Source organism: Uloborus diversus, chromosome 1, assembly GCF_026930045.1.
Source record: "Uloborus diversus isolate 005 chromosome 1, Udiv.v.3.1, whole genome shotgun sequence".
In the NCBI taxonomy this organism is placed as follows: domain Eukaryota; kingdom Metazoa; phylum Arthropoda; class Arachnida; order Araneae; family Uloboridae; genus Uloborus; species Uloborus diversus.
The window spans coordinates 113,252,016-113,269,521 of NC_072731.1; the positions used below are offsets into that span (position 1 = coordinate 113,252,016).

General features: G+C 33.5%; 1 protein-coding gene across 1 annotated transcript in view; it reads left to right on the forward strand.

Annotated features, from left to right (window-relative positions):
- LOC129234461 (nucleosome-remodeling factor subunit BPTF-like) overlaps positions 1-17,506 on the forward strand; it is a 138,030-nt gene that overhangs the window by 29,091 nt on the left and 91,433 nt on the right. The window contains exon 4 of the mRNA XM_054868466.1: positions 4,888-4,991. Within this exon, the coding sequence (XP_054724441.1) occupies positions 4,888-4,991 (104 nt within the window). The remainder of the gene's footprint in view (positions 1-4,887; positions 4,992-17,506) is intronic.

Consider the following 17,506-nt stretch of genomic DNA (forward strand, 5'->3'; position numbering starts at 1 on the left):
TTTATATGATTATTTTAATGAGCTTTTAACTTGAATTATTATTATTTTGTTTTTTTGAAAGCGGTTGAAGATTTTTTTTTCCTTTTTTTTTTTTTTTTTTTGATGGGAAAAAATGTATTTAGCTGCTTTGTTAAAAGGTGCTGCTATTTTATTTGTTCTTTTATTTATTTTTTACGTATCTAATTTTTTAGATGAATGAGGCATACTTTATTTCTCAAAATCAGCTTAAAATATTAAAAAATATATTTGAAATAATTTACGATTTTAGCTAAATTTGAGAATACTGATCAGATACTAAAAAGTCGATATTGGTATACGGGAAAGTAGGCTCATTTAGTTCTAGACAGAACTTCTTGTTTTACATCATCAGATTTTTGCTTTTCAAGCTTTTCTCTTTTAACAACATATCTATCTGTGGAAAAAGTCTTTTTTTTTTTTGCATCCGTAATAAGATTTAAAATTTTTGGCTTCAAAACGCTCTACATTTGTCATCGTAGTGTAGATCAGGGATTTCCAACCTTTTTATATTTAGGAGCACATTCTAAAATACGGGCACATACTGAATACTACATACACATAATGTATTAAAAAAGAGATTTCAAAACTCTCTTTAAACATTCTTCTGCAAAATAGATAAAAACAAAAAATACCCATAAAATCTACAAAGTTTAAAAAATATAAATTTCAAAATTAATATGAATTTTGTAATTGTGTTTCATTTGCTATTGCTAAGAGCAAGGTGATATTTCTAAGTGTAAGCATTCTTTAAGATGATCATCTGTAAGCCATGGTCTTTACTTAGATTTTATAATATTTATGGACGAAAATTATGATTCACACAAGTAGAGAGGTGGAACTCAAAAACAATTTTAGTTTATCTGTTGCACTTTACAAAAATATAAATTTGTTTCTCTACACAATTCTCCTGAGATTCTCATCTGCTGCAATGGATTTCAGGACAAAGATATTTTGAATCATTCCATTTCTAGATCCTCTGTTTTTACTGGAACACGTTCTGAAATGTTATTTGGGTTAAATTTACTTGGTTAAAATGATTGTTGGTAACAATCACAATTTTCTTGGTAATGATTGTTGGTACAATTTTCTTGGTAATAATAAACTTTCAAAAACGCTTTTCAAGTTTCTTGTTGTTACTGAAGGTTGGTAACAAATGTGGATTCAAGGTAATTTCAGTCACTTAGTATTTTACTCTATTTTTGAAAACAAAGTACTTGATTTTCAGCTGTGATGTCCTCAAAACCAGATTAGATTTAGGTAGGTTTATTGATCTTATTACTGAAACTACAAATATATGTTTGTTCATTTCTTGTAGTTCATTATTATGTGCTGGGTTGCCAGAATTAAGAACAGCAAATATGGGACAGGCTTAGGGGGGTGGGGGTGGGGGATATTTTTGAGACAATCTGAAAAATTCATTCGCAACAAAGAGTAAACCTCATAAAATATCGCCTGACAAAGTATAACTAGTATGTTGTGGGCATCGCGAAACTTTCTTCTATATTTTTCTTTTTTTTTTTCTGATCCCTCCCCATGCTTGACGAGGAAGCAATATTCCCAACAAAAACAAAATGACACATGCAAAAACTTGACGACTATCCCAATGTCTGAATTATTGCAAAAGCAAAGCAAAGAGCGAAAATTGAAAGTTATTTTAAAAGCCTTGCTTGAATGAATTACAAATATTTTATTTGTTAACAAACATAAGATGGCAACAGTTAAAAATTTTAAATCATTGAGATAATATTTCCTATCATTTCCATACAATTAAAATCACGAGAAATACGCAGACGACAATCTATTACGATTTATCTTTCTTATTGTTGCATTAATAAAAATATTTTTATTCGCAAAAAAAAAAAAAATCAACACCTCTTGGAGCGATCGGCGTCAAAATAGAACCAAAGCCTGTTTACATATGGATTCACATATATTCCAAATTTCAACCAGAACGTAGCATTACTTCTTGAGATAGGGCACTCAAAATGGAAAAAAAGAACGGGTGATTGCGCTACCCCCCTTTTAGCTGTTGACACAAAAATAAAATCAGTTCTTATACCCACTAAGGGCTACTTGCCGATAAATTTTTCTTTCATTCCGTTCATTATTTCTTGAGATACAGCAGTCACAATTGACGACAAAAAACGTTCTACAGCTCAACCCCCATTTGAGTTATTGACACCAAAATTGAATCAGCACCTGTTCCTGTTAATACCAACATATGGACCAAATTTTGTTTGATTCCGCCAGTAACTTCCTGAGGAATAGCAAGCACGCGTAACTCGAAAAACGTCCCATTGCTCCACCCCCCTTGGAGGAATTCGCGCCAAAAACTAATGGGCACAAGTTCACATAGGGGCACATATATGTACCAAATTTCGTTCGATTTCATGCGGTAGTTTTTGCTGTAGAGCGGCCACAAAAAACTGGTCACACACAGACGTGACACATACACACACACAGACAGACAGACATTTTCCAACTAGTATGTTGTGGCCATCACGAAACTTTCTTCTATATTTTTCCTTTTTCTGATCCCTCCCCATGCTTGACGAGGAAGCAATATTCCCAACAAAAACAAAATGACACATGCAAAAACTTGACGACTATCCCAATGTCTGAATGATTGCAAAAGCAAAGCAAAGAGCGAAAATTGAAAGTTATTTTAAAAGCCTTGCTTGAATTAATTACAAATATTTTATTTGTTAACAAACATAAGATGGCAACAGTTAAAAATTTTAAATCATTGAGATAATATTTCCTATCATTTCCATACAATTAAAATCACGAGAAATACGCAGACGACAATCTATTACGATTTATCTTTCTTATTGTTGCATTAATAAAGCTATTTTTATTCGCAAAAAAAAAATCAACACCTCTTGGAGCGAATGGAGTCAAAATTGAACCAAAGCCTGTTTACGTATGGATTCACATATATTCCAAATTTCAACCAGAACGTAGCATTACTTCTTGAGATAGGGCACTCAAAATGGAAAAAAAGAACGGGTGATTGCGCTACCCCCCTTTTAGCTGTTGACACAAAACTAAAATCAGTTCTTATACCCACTAAGGGCTACTTGCCGATAAATTTTTCTTTCATTCCGTTCATTATTTCTTGAGATACAGCAGTCACAATTGACGACAAAAAACGTTCTACAGCTCAACCCCCGTTTGAGTTATTGACACCAAAATTGAATCAGCACCTGTTCCTGTTAATACCAACATATGGACCAAATTTTGTTTGATTCCGCCAGTAACTTCCTGAGGAATAGTAAGCACGCGTAACTCGAAAAACGTCCCATTGCTCCACCCCCCTTGGAGGAATTCGCGCCAAAAACTAATGGGCACAAGTTCACATAGGGGCACATGTGTGTACTAAATTTCGTTGGATTTCATGCGGTAGTTTTTGTTGTAGAGCGGCCACAAAAAACTGGTCACACACAGACGTGACACACATACATACACACACACATACATACATACACACACACATACACACAGACAGACAGACATTTTCCAAAAATGGTCGAAATGGACTCAGCACACCTCAAAACGTTCGAATCCGTCAAAATTCGAAATTCGAAAATTTGCACGAATCCAATACTTTCTTCTATATATTAGATATAGAAGAAAGTAAAAATAGTCGAAATGGACTCAGCACACCTCAAAACGTTCGAATCCGTCAAAATTCGAAATTCGAAAATTTGCACGAATCCAATACTTTCTTCTATATATTAGATATAGAAGAAAGTAAAAATCGTTTTCATTGCGATTGACAATACATGTGCAAAGATATATTTCCAACATGAGTCAATGAGCAAAGAAGGAACAACCATTCGGTTTCTCATGGTCTGCCGCCAAAACAAAAACATGCAAACCAAATGAAAAGGAAAATGATTTTTGCATTTGCTGCCACATGATTTTCTTATTGCTCATTAATTAAAATTTTTTGTTTTACTTTAATTTTTTTCCCTTAAAATAATGTCTCGTTCTGTAAAATATTGTTATCTGCTATAAAATGGGACTTTGACCATTATGGAAGTTCCCCGGGGCACGGGACAATTTTTCAAAATACGGGGCTGTCCCTTGAAATCCAGGACTTCTGGTAACCCTGATTATGTATGATCAGTTATGTCATTGTTAAGTTGTTCATTTAAGCAACTAAAAGTATGAAATTACATGTTCAAAAAATTCAATCTTCCTGTAAGCTGTGCGCTATCAAAAAACATAAAAAAGAAAAAAACAGCCAATTTAACATTCAATTAGTTTTAATTTTTTCCGTGGTGTGTTGATATTATTTGCAAATTAGTAAAAATATTTCTCCGTACACATGTATGGTGTGATCTATTTATTCTGAAAGATTATTTTTGTAGTTTCACATGCTTCTATGTACTTGTATACGTGTGTGTAGCATAGGGGGCTGCTTTGGTAAACAAGGAATATGTGTCTATTTCATGATTTTGTGACACCAAATCTGAAATGTTAACAAAGTTGATGTAGATAGAAGTTTTAATATAGTTCGTGTATTGATGTTAATTTTCAATTTGTTTTATTTTTTTATTATTTTTATTTTTTTGAACCCTTAAAGCAAATAAGCCTTTACAGGTGTTTACAGATGGCTCGTTCTAAGCTTCCTAACAACCTTTTTTCCTTTTGAGCACCCAATGTTTTCCATGATTATTAACAAAATTGTATTTTTCCAATCATTTCAGGAGTTACATTATGTCATGAATGAAACCCCATGTACTTCTTCTTTTTCTGTAGTTTCTCCCTTTTGTGAACTATGTCCTGTTTTTTGGACTAACCTTGATTGTTTGTTTCTAATGTATGAATTTTGTATCTTATTAATGTGAAAGATTTTTACAGCTGCCTTAGCTAAGATTCAAAGTGAAAGAGCTATTCAAAGAGCTAAAGAGGCAGAAGAGAGGCGCAGGGAGGCTGAGAGAGAAGCAGCAATGTTGGGTGCTAATGTAAGCTTAATTTTTATTTTTAATCTTTACTTAGCAAAGTCTAATCCTTTTAGTTTCCTAATTATTTATTCTTAATCATAATTAGATAGAATGAGCTACCTGAAAGTTAGAAAGTAAAGCCATTAAGATACATGCCCTTAAAATTGAAAATTTTCTACAGACAATTTGTGATAACTTGAATATTCCTTTATCTCAAAGTTTTTATTGGATCCCGAACTCTTGAAAATGATGTAGAGACTTTTCATATTTCAAACTATCAATTATTCGAAAGGCTTTGTCCGGCCCCTTTCAAATTCGAGTTATAGAGAGATGACTGTATTTTGCTATATATTAAAATACTATTGAAGTAGCACTGTCATACAAATTTGTTGAATAATACTTTTGCATTTATTTAACAAAATCATGGGAAGTGCGAGTACCTATGGTGAGGACTTATATTATAAAGGAAATTTTTGGCAATTATCAATTCATTCTGGGTAAAATCATCAAGGCCAAAAAATTTGGTGCCAAGAATATAGTATTATCATCAGGGTTGTCCTATTTTGTCCACCCCAGAAAAAAAACCGTCCCAGACAAAATGTCATTTGTCCATTTTGTTCACTTCATCAGTAAACCGAAAGTTTTGAGTTAAAAATTTGAAGTTTGAAAATAATAAATAAATATATAAATTTTTCCTATTCAAGTAATATTTTAATATAAAAATAGCATACGTAAATATGTATATAAACAATTGATGGTAAAATATTTTAAAGTGAAAATAAAAAAAATTCAATCAGTTGAAGTTTATATAAGTGTGTTAATAAATCAATGAGTGTTAAAATAAATTATAATGCATGTAATAGCATTTATAAAACAAGCACATCAGCTGTAAATTTTAAGCTGTTTACCTGTGATATGGAAGTTAATGGCCCATGATAAGTGCATTTATAAAATTTAAAAGTAGAAATAAAAAGTTTTTAAAGGTTGGAAGTTTCAAAACATTAATTTTTTTTTATATATATATAAAAAGAAACTGCTTGATATTAATTAGAGACGCACCGAGTACTCGGTAACTACTCGGTACTCGGCCAATACCGAGTAGTTGCAAAAAATTGAATATAGTCCAAGACAGATACTAAAATTTATGAAAAAAGAGCAAACATTATATACTGCAATCACTTGCAATTAAAATTTACAAGTCAAATTTAAATTTTGAGAATAATAAAGTTTGCAATGCTTCAATGGAATAAATCTTTATTTTAATGTCTCCAAAGTTAATAAAACTTATTTATAAAAAATAATGCAAAAAAGGTAAGTATAGAAAATATGGAATTTTTATTTTAAAAATGGATTTTTGCTACGAACAAAAATTAGTTATAAAAGATATAAAAATACCTTTGCTTAAGAAATAAAAGGAAATAAAGCAACGTTAAAATCACAGTGCAGGAACACTGCAGACATGTGTTTTGGTGTTACAAGGACTTCCTTTTTCAATGCACAAAATGGGAGCTCATGGATTTAAAGGCATCCGACAAAAGTCGGATTTTTTTGTTGAATGTCTTTACATTATTTAGCTTACATGTTATGCACTGAAAAAGACATTCCTTGTAATGGGGGGAGGGGAGGCAGAAACACATGTCTGCAGTGTTCCTGCACATTTATTTTATCTGCTTTAAAAATTATTTATGTTTGGTGGACTAGAACTATAATTGATTGGTATACAGTGAAACCTTTCCTAACGGACACCCTCCTTATGCGGACAATTTTTAATTCCCCAGTTCCAATGCAAATAACATTATTAAACCCCTGTCCAGAGCTAGATAATGTAGACGCACGCCGTGCGCGAATGCATCCCCTGACCTGCGGATACATTGGCCGCAGAGTTGCACATCATCCGATAATCGTAAAAGATTTTAACCCATTCAATGATCAGCTCGAAACCCCTTAACGCGCATGCCGCAGATAACGAACGGGGTTGCTTTTTGCTACGTTGTAATAACGCTTTTCTCCCCATTTTGCTATCGGGATTTTAATGTTGTTTTTGCTGTTCAGCTTGCATTCGAAAATCGCTTCGCTTTATTAGTTTTTTGGCACTGAATTAAATAGTTCAATAAAATACCAGGTTGCTAATATGTGCTGAAATATTCATTAAATTTACACAGTACATAACGGGAAAATAATAAACAATAGAGGATAGGACGAAAAGCAATTATTTTTATAACACTAATTATTTTATTGATTTATTCTTCTTTTTGCTTTTATCTCAGTATATCATTCTTTTCTTTTTATACACTTAAGAAATCAAAACTCTTAAATGTAAGATGATCTACCTTTCAAAAGGGCTCAACAAAACATTCTTCAAACAATTGACTGATCGATCCCACCTGTGAGCAAGGGGTTTGAATTGACAAAAACGCTTTAACTGTGGGAATGATTTTCTAAGCGGATAAAAAGTATTCTTCGGTGCTTTTTGATACATTGTGACCATTCAAAACGACCAATAAACACAAAGACATCTCTTTGCTTTTCGGTTCTTTTATCGTAATTGCGATGACTTTTAAATCCTTTCTGAGTGTCCAGATATCAGTTGCTCAAGCGTGGGAAGTATTTTAAAGATAAATGATTACAAAAGATCAAAACTTGCGGCTAATCCCCTATTTCCCTAAAGGATACTTTTGTGCATGCAACTAAAAGCCCCCAGCTGAGAGAGGAATAACAGAGACTGTCTGGGCGGATTCCCTAAGGAGATGTCCCCCTTGGTGTCTTGCGGTCAACCCTTCCACATTGTTTTCTTACAACAAAACGGTTTGAATCAGGAAGGAATTTCAAAGCAAGCTTTACTGCTTGTATTTGAAAACATGTATTCAGAAGAAAAAAAAGGAAAATCTTGCTTGAAATCGAGTCGGATTATTTTTCTTATTTTATGAAATATTTGGATAAATTTTAGTTAGTTTCATAGGATTATTTACTAATTAAAGCAACTTGATTATTGAAAAGAAACCAAATATTTTATTTCTATTTTTAAAATCTCATAAAAGAAGGTGCAATTAAAACATTGGACCTATTTTAAAACAATAAATAAAATCTGGAAAAGAAAGGGAGAAAAGGAATGTTTCGTTTCGTATGAGTAAAGCGAAAAGAACTCAAGATATTATAATTTCATTTGTACTGAAGTATATATTTTATGTTTTGCATGGTCAACTATTACGTATAATCAATGCGGTTGTCATAATTTTTGTTTGTGAAATGAAAAATATTCAAAACTATATCAATAAAAATCCATCAAAGGATGCCGCGAATATAAAAAGTTAAAATTTAAGTTTGAAAATATCACGATTTAAAAATAAATAAATAATAAAAAATAATAATAGTATACAAATAAATAAAAAGCGTAGTAAACACGTTATAATTAAAAAAAACATACTCGTATAAAATTAAGATGTGTAAGATAATTTTTAAAAAATGTTGTGTAAAATAAATTATAAAATTTAAGGATCTTGAACAATTTAGTGAAGGTTGTTTGTGTAAGAAGGTGGATTTTTGATAACAAGAAAAAAAATCTGTTTATTTGCTTTATTCAGGCATAGAAATATTGTTAAATGTGTAAGGAAATATTTTCACACTTGTTCATCAGGAGTTCAAATGCCAGAATGCTAAGAAACAAAGCTTCCACGAAAAGATAAAAATATAATGCCTGATTATTTGAAGCATTATACGTGTCCCATCCAGGAGTACTTGAAAGGTTAATATCTTAGTAAAATAAAATAAATTACAACAAGTTTCGTGAAATACTGTAAGTTACATCCCTTTTGTCTAAGGAAAGGAACTTGATTACCGCTCCCCTAAAAGCACCAGAACCCAACAGAGAAGCGCAATAACAGGGTTCTGCCCCTGGAAGGATCGCCGACACATGTTCGGCCGAGGCAAAAACTGCTAGAAACGCCGTGACGACACAGGTTCGTCGAAGGCAGTTAGGAACCATTTTCTTGCGACGAGCCTGAATCGGCCGGGGCAGTATTAACACAAACTGCGTGGCCGATCCTGTATCGGCCGGGGCAAAGAATGGGTTAAATAAAAGATAAAGATTAGGTCAATTGAAGATCAATTTGAAACGAATAAGAAGTAACGATAAAATCTATACTTCTAATTCGTTTTAAATTGATATTGATATTATTTTAAATGAAAAATTATCATATAAGCTTTGTGCTACAATATGATTAAGGTAAAAAAACAACGTAAATAAAGCACAAATATTCGAGAAAATACAGCATATAGCTATTTCAAGGCTACAATGGAGCCTCTTCATCAGTGCAAAAAGCTCACCAACACAACCAGAAGTTGCGAGAGAACTGACAAAAAAAAAAAAAAAAACAGGTGGACACCGGTATTTATACCAAAGAGAGCCAACCAATAAGAATACAGGAACATGACAACAAACAACCAATCAGCGAACAGCATGTACGCTCCGGGCTCAAAAGCAAGGCAAGAGACAACCAATCAGAAGCCAGGAGACAAAAAGAGTGCAAGACACCCAAGAAACAGGAAAGGCAATTATAGAAATTGCTTCCAAATATCATGAAAAAATGGAGTGCTGGAAAAATCATTGACAAGAGAATGAGAATTTTTCCAAATATGGTAAGCTTCCCAGAAATCGAGGTCATAAACCGAAGAACATTTACAAATAATCTTTGCAGATGAAAAATCAAAACAGTGACCAGAAGTCCAGCAATGCTGAGCGATGGAAGAATGAGCAAGTTCTTTATGTTTAACATAGTTTTCGTGCTCTTTCAGACGGTGCTTGAGAGCACGTTTAGTCTGTCCAACGTAGCCAAGTCCACACTTGCAGGAGATGCTATAAATGCCCCAGTTGCTATGGCAATCAATGGGGTCCTTTAAGTTTGTAAATTTTATCTTATTAACAGGAGAAAAAGCTGTATCGAAACCAAATTTCTTCAAAATCTTTGCAACTTGATGACTAACTTTTGGATAATAAGGCAAAACAATAGTATACGAAGCACTAGAAGCAGAAACCTTTCCAGAATGAGAGGGCTTAATTAACTTATTATAAATTGAATCAATGATGCTAGGAGAATAACCACGATCGAAAGCCACTGCTTTAAGATAAGAAAGCTCAGCATTTAAAGAATTGGAGGAAGAACAGATGTTCAAAGCACGGAACACAAAAGCCTTGAATGAGGCCAACTTTTGGTTTGGAGGATGAGAAGAACATTTGTGAGGAGGTAGTGTAACAGCAAAAGGCTTACGAAACACCGAAGTCATAAATTCCTCATTACTTTTAGTAATAAAGATGTCCAAAAATGAAAGAGAACTATCAGTTTCCATTTCAATAGTGAATTGGATGCAAGGATCAATAGAATTTAAAGTAGAAAGTAAAAATTCATTATCAACATGGTTTTGGTCAAGCAAAACAAAGCAATCGTCAACGTACCGAACATAGAACGGAAACGTTATGGTTTCAAAAAGTTTAGTCTCAAAATAGTGCATATAAATGTCACTTAAAATAGGACTCAAAGGATTACCCATTGCTAAACCTTCAGACATTCGAAAGTAAGTACCATTGAACACAAAAGTATTCTGTTCATGACAAACACGAGTAAGTGAAACGAGTTCCTCAATCTCAAAACTAGAAAAATGATGCTCTTGGAGTCTCAATTTAAGACAATCCAATGCCCCAATAACCGGTACATTAGTGAAAAGTGATTTCACGTCAAAAGAAGCCATCGTTAAACCATGAGGCTTAAAATAACGTAACTTCTGAACAAAATGAACAGAATTTCTGACAATAAAAGAGTTGCTAACCAAAAGAGAAGAGAAGATAGAAACTAAATACTTAGCAAGTTTATATGAAGCAGTACCAATGTTTGAAACAATAGGCCTAAGCGGAATGTCAGGTTTATGGACCTTTGGTAGAGCATAAAATCTGGCACAATGTGCAACAGAAGGAGTTAAAGACCTTTTTGAAGACTCACTGATGATAGGAGAAGATTTCACAACATTTTTAATAAGATTAACCTCTATATACTAGGGTCTTTGTGAAGTGTCACATAAGGACCAACCGCAATGAGCTCATTACATTTATCTAAATATGAACTTTTGTCAAGAATAACAATTTGGCCACCTTTATCAGCCTTAGTAACAACAAGATCAGGATCAGAACACAAAACTTTGATGGAAGAATTAGCATGCTTGCTAAAAGTATTTGAAGTCCATTTGGAATTGAAATCCACAGTATTGGCAATGATATGCCTAATAGAATCCTTTTGAGAAGCAGTGAGAGCACTAAATCTAAAGGCTTTCTCAATTGGAGCAACCAACTTAGGAAAAGAAGGTTTTGAACCAGAAGCAAAATTGTTATTAAGTTTGAGAGCATTAAGCTGATCTGAAGTCAAGTGTTTGGAAGAAAGATTAAGAACAGCATTCTGATTCACCTGAGGGAAAACATCAGAAGCATTATCAGCATAATTTGCGAAAAGAGATTCCAACTTCTTACGATGAATAGACCTATGCTTAGAAGTAGACTGAAGAACCCTGTTCCAACTTTTACTGTCAATCAAATTAAAATTAGAGATGGAATTAGAAAGCTTGAGATGTAAATTAAACAACTCATTTTCAATAATAGAAATTTTCCTACGAGTTTCCTGAATAAGAGCTCTTAACAGAGCTAACTTGGAGAGGAAAAGCACTTTGCTAATTTTAGGAGATGAAGAAAGATTACATTTCAAAGAAATAAACTTGGGAATAATTCTCTTTCGTTTACAACAACAAAGAAAGGACAAATGATCCAAAAACCTATACTTCTTCAGTCTAAGACTACAAAACCTATTCACATCAGACATAATAAATGCAAAAAATATGATCAAAGGCCCGTTTAAGCCGAAGTTAAATGAAAAATTATCATATAGTGGCTTTCGATCGTGGTTATTCTCCTAGCATCATTGATTCTATTTATAATAAGTTAATTAAGCCCTCTCATTCTGGAAAGGTTTCTGCTTCTAGTGCTTCGTATACTATTGTTTTGCCTTATTATCCAAAAGTTAGTCATCAAGTTGCAAAGATTTTGAAGAAATTTGGTTTCGATACAGCTTTTTCTCCAGTTAATAAGATAAAATTTACAAACTTAAAGGACCCCATTGATTGCTATAGCAACTGGGGCATTTATAGCATCTCCTGCAAGTGTGGACTTGGCTACGTTGGACAGACTAAACGTGCTCTCAAGCACCGTCTGAAAGAGCACGAAAACTATGTTAAACATAAAGAACTTGCTCGTTCTTCCATCGTTCAGCATTGCTGGACTTCTGGTCACTGTTTTGATTTTTCATCTGCAAAGATTATTTGTAAATGTTCTTCGGTTTATGACCTCGATTTCTGGGAAGCTTACCATATTTGGAAAAATTCTCATTCTCTTGTCAATGATTTTTCCAGCACTCCATTTTTTCATGATATTTGGAAGCAATTTCTATAATTGCCTTTCCTGTTTCTTTGGTGTCTCGCACTCTTTTTGTCTCCTGGCTTCTGATTGGTTGTCTCTTGCCTTGCTTTTGAGCCCGGAGCGTACATGCTGTTCGCTGATTGGTTGTTTGTTGTCATGTTCCTGTATTCTTATTGGTTGGCTCTCTTTGGTATAAATACCGGTGTCCACCTGGTTTTTTGTCAGTTCTCTCGCAACTTCTGGTTGTGTTGGTGAGCTTTTTGCACTGATGAAGAGGCTCCATTGTAGCCTTGAAATAGCTATATGCTGTATTTTCTCGAATATTTGTGCTTTATTTACGTTGTTTTTTCACCTTAATCATATTGATATTATTTATTTAGATTCTAAAAATTATTACAAGATAGTATATACACCCGCATGTTCGGTGGATGTATTCGCTGCGGGCACGTGCATCTCGCGATAATCATTCAATATCTTACTGCTTACTTCTAATTTGATTAGTTAATTTGTGTAATTAACTGATATTGTTTAGTTAATTTGTAAAAGTTAAAAATAGATAGTATATACGCAAGCGCGTAAGGTGGATACATTCGTTGTGGGCCCGCGCATCTCGTGATAATCGTTCAAGTTCTTACTTATCACTCTTAATTTGTTTTAAACTGATATTATTTAATTCGTTTGTAAAAATTATTAGTAGATAGTACATACACAAGCACGGAAGGCGAATATATTCGCTGCTGTGCGGATACATTTGTCTCGAGCACGCGCATCTCGCGACACTCATTCAGAACCGAATTTCGGATCACTGCGGAAAATTTTTGCATTGTGCATGGAAAAAAAAACTTTGAACGATCGCCTTTATGGATGTTTAAAAAAGTTATGAACTTACTTTGAAATAATTACGGAATAAACTCTCTTAAATTTCAGTACCTTAGTCCAAAAAACGATTCTTAAAGCAGGAGATTCGGACTTAACCGCAAAATAAGAATTCCGCAAAATTTTCCGATATGTACTTGAAAACTAGGACATTTATCCGATTTTAGCTCAATCATTTTAACTAGAAACTAAAGACATAAAACACATTCTGGCATAATTTTATGTTATCTTCCCATTAGTTAAAAAAGACTTCAATTACAGTAGAAGCTAAACTGTGCAAAAAAGGTGGGACACGAGGATTATGAATTCATCAATTTTTTGCATAGTTGATCGCTTGGGGGGAAAATGCGTGTTTAATAATGCTATCAGGAATTAAAAAAGGAAAATTTTGTTATTTTTTGTTCAAAACTCATTTTGAACAAATTTCCGATCATTTCAAAGAAAGTTCCAAACATTTCATTTTCCTTCTTTTCAAAATAGTTTATTTTCCGTAAAATGTTGTAAACTAAAAAACAAAACGCACCATATGCTGTGTCCGCCGCATCGGCAATTTATAAACTTGTTTTTCTCATTAGTGCCGCGGCATAACACTTTTGCTACTAGATTTGTAGCACTTGTGTTTGTCCCCTCTCTCAACAGAGCATTTCCAAGAAGCAGCGTATTGCTAGTTTTTCCTTCATTCTCAGAAATTCGGGTATCCTATTGATTTCTTGACTTGACAGCTTATGAAAAGAAAGGTCCCACCAATGTATTATCTGCAGTGGATATATAGTTCCCAAAAATATGTGAGCTAAGGAATGCAAAGATATCTGCTAAAAGAAGCTTAGTTTTAAAATTTTGAAATATTGCTCAGGTCTTTGCATCTATGGGCTCACATAATTGGCATGAAAAAAATTAGTTCCATGTAACCTCAAAACATGTACCTGCAAGTATTTATTTCTTCTGATTATTATTATTATTATTATTGAGCAATCACAAATTGCTTGTTGTTCTCACTTGACGGCTTTAATGTCCTATGATTTTATCCCCCCCCCCCTTCCTCTGCAGCACCACAGTCGACCGGCCCATCCAGATGCTGCTTCTCTAGCGAGAACCATCTCCAGATTGCATCCATATCCTACACATACATGCACACATGCATGCCTACTCACATGAATGTCTACACACTGTTGCATACATTTATACACACACGTCTACATACACACACGAACGCCTACTCACACAAACACGCGATACACACACACGCCTACACAAAGACACGCACACCAACATATACACACACACCTACACAAAGACACACACGACTACATACACACACTCGCTCGTGATTGCGAAAAACATAATTTGAATTTATAATGCCCAAATACAAATTTTCTTTTTAATTTTTTTGGAATTCGGACAATATCCCCCCCCTTTTTTACGTGATAGACAATGATTAGCTTGCAGATACTTTTGAGTTAAGTGCGCAGATACTTTATATTTTTATCTGACTCTGTCCCGTCCTGCGGACACCTCTCTATTGCGGACAAAAAAAATTGTCCTGATAGTGTCCGCATTAGAGGGATTTTACTGTAATTTATTTTAATTCTAACTTGATTAATCATACCTTTTATTTATTTATTTTTAATTTTAAAAATAATTTTTTTGTAAAATTCTTGGCACAAACAAAACTGTTTATATAATGCGTTACATTTCAGCAGGAATTTAGTTTTAAAATTTTGTATATGGACAAGGAGGTCTATACTATTATTCCAATAAATTCAAAATTCATCACATGTGTGTCGGTGGTTTTTTAAAAACATAATTGGTACTTTGTAACTCGGCCGAGTACTCGGTAACTCGGTAATCAGCCGAGTAGTGAAACGCTGAGTACTCGGCCAAAGTGCTACTCGGTACGTCTCTAATATTAATAAAAAAAATGTTTGCATGAAGTGAAATCTGTTCTTGCAATACACATACAAATGTGATGATCAGCAACAGGCTCTGATTAGGCTGTTCAATGGTCTATTTATTAGTCCCCAATGAAATAAATGGCCCTTTTAAAACTATCTACCCTCTTGCCTATTATAGCCTCTTCCAGTACACTGCTCTGAGTACCCACAACCCTACTAAAGTAGTAATTTATCTTAATTTGTATGACATTAACATATCCATAAAATGTGACGAGTACATAAATATTTTACTACGGGTGACATCAATGAAAACTTGAAAAATATAAAATATTAGTTATAAAATATTTTTAGTGTATAAATCTTTGTTTTGTGGGTATGTCTCCAAGCATTTCATTTGACTTTCTTCCCTTTGAGTTTATTTTCTACTATTGTATATAATAGTCTAATCAGGCCCAATAGCTTATTCACATTGTTAAATTTTATTACTTTTAACGTAAATTATGATCTAAAATTAACCGCACCAATGTGTAATTAAATTTTTTTTTAAATTTATGAAATTCTAAATCTAATGATTCTATATCAATTAAATGATTAATTCATAATAGAAAATGTATTAGAATAATATACTAATATTATTACACCATAACAATAAATTTGTGTGTTCAGGGTTCGTACAACCTTGAAAAACCTTAAAAAGTGCTTGAAAAAAAGTGTTTATTTTCAAGTGCTTGAAAACCTTGAAAAAGTTTCTCAGTGCTTGAAATCTTTGAAAAATTATCGGATTGTGATTAAAATTTTTTAAAAATTCAATTTTCGGAACGGGTTCGATTTGCAACATCACGAAAATTTGCTTCCATGTTCACGAAAAATTTCAATCCTTTTGCATCTTGTAAATATTTTGAAGTTTTTTGCAATCAGAAGTTGTTTTAACATGTGGTACCTCAGATTAGTTGATTTTTTGTTCAATTTCAATATTTAACAAAAGAATTATTTTGGACAACATTGAACTTGCTCAGATTTCGCGGAAAATTGCTCATGTGTTGACTGCAAAACATCCTCTCTGGCTATTCTATTGAACTTGCTTATTGTGGTTTCTTCCCATGTTAAAAGCATTTATGAAAGGTTTATTTTATTTTTAAAGTACTCGCTTGAAGATTCTATAAAATACACTTATCCTGAATGTGAAGGTTTCAAAATAAAATAACTTCCGTCGTCCCGGACTTTTTACAAAAAAGTGGACAAAATAGCAACCCTGATTATCATGGTGCAAGACCTTTTGCCCCAGGACGGATTTCTGTCTTGGACAAAATTTCCGAGACAGAGGTCTAGACGGAAAGAAATTCGTTGACTTTCCTTCAGTTTTTACATAAAAAAGAAAAATTGAAGTGTTTGAAAAATATGCTTTAATTACTGGACTGTGGACCGTTCCATAACCACGAATTGGCATCAATATTCTTTAGATTTTTCCTCCATGGGCTTGTTTTGTTTGCAACTGGCTTTTGGAGGAGTGGCTTTTAGACTCGCGCCGTTTGACTTTTTTACTTTGTTCTATATCAGGGGTGATTGTGTTCCGGTATTTTACCGAATTTCCGGTGTTTTCGGATGTATTTTCGGTATTTTTATGTCCAAAAATACCGGAATTATGCTTTCTTTTGTTATGCTTTTATCTCCCTACCTCCGCAATTTTTTTAAATTACATAATACTCATCAAATATACCTGCAAGAGCCTTAAGATGAACCCCTATCCCTTAAGATGTACAAATGTCAAGATAATTTGTATAATACCAGCTCAAAAGTAACTTTGTAACACATTAAAAATTTAATCAAATGTACTCACAATATTTTGACTCAGAACTATTTAATACTATGGCAAAGGTGCACTTAAGTAATAGGGGTCAAAGATTACTCCCCCCCTTCTCAGTTTGAAACTTTCAGGTATTTTTTTATGAACTCATAATCACCCCTGCTATATATAATATATAAAAGAAAATATTGGATTCGACCATTTTTGGAAAATGTCTGTCTGTGTGTGTGTGTGAGCAGTTTTTTGTGACCTCTCTACAGCAAAAAATACCACATGAAATCGAACGAAATTCGGTACACATATGTGCCCCTATGTGAACTTGTGCCCATTGGTTTTTGGCGGGAATTCCTCGGGGGGGGGGGGGGGGGAGAGCAATGGGATGTTTCTTGAGTTATGGGTGCCTGGTTCATATTGGTATTTGGTTCATATGTTACCTGTTGTCAATAGCTCAAACTATAGGGAGTTGAGCTATAGAACATTTTTTGTTGTCAATTGTGATTGCTGTATCTCAAAA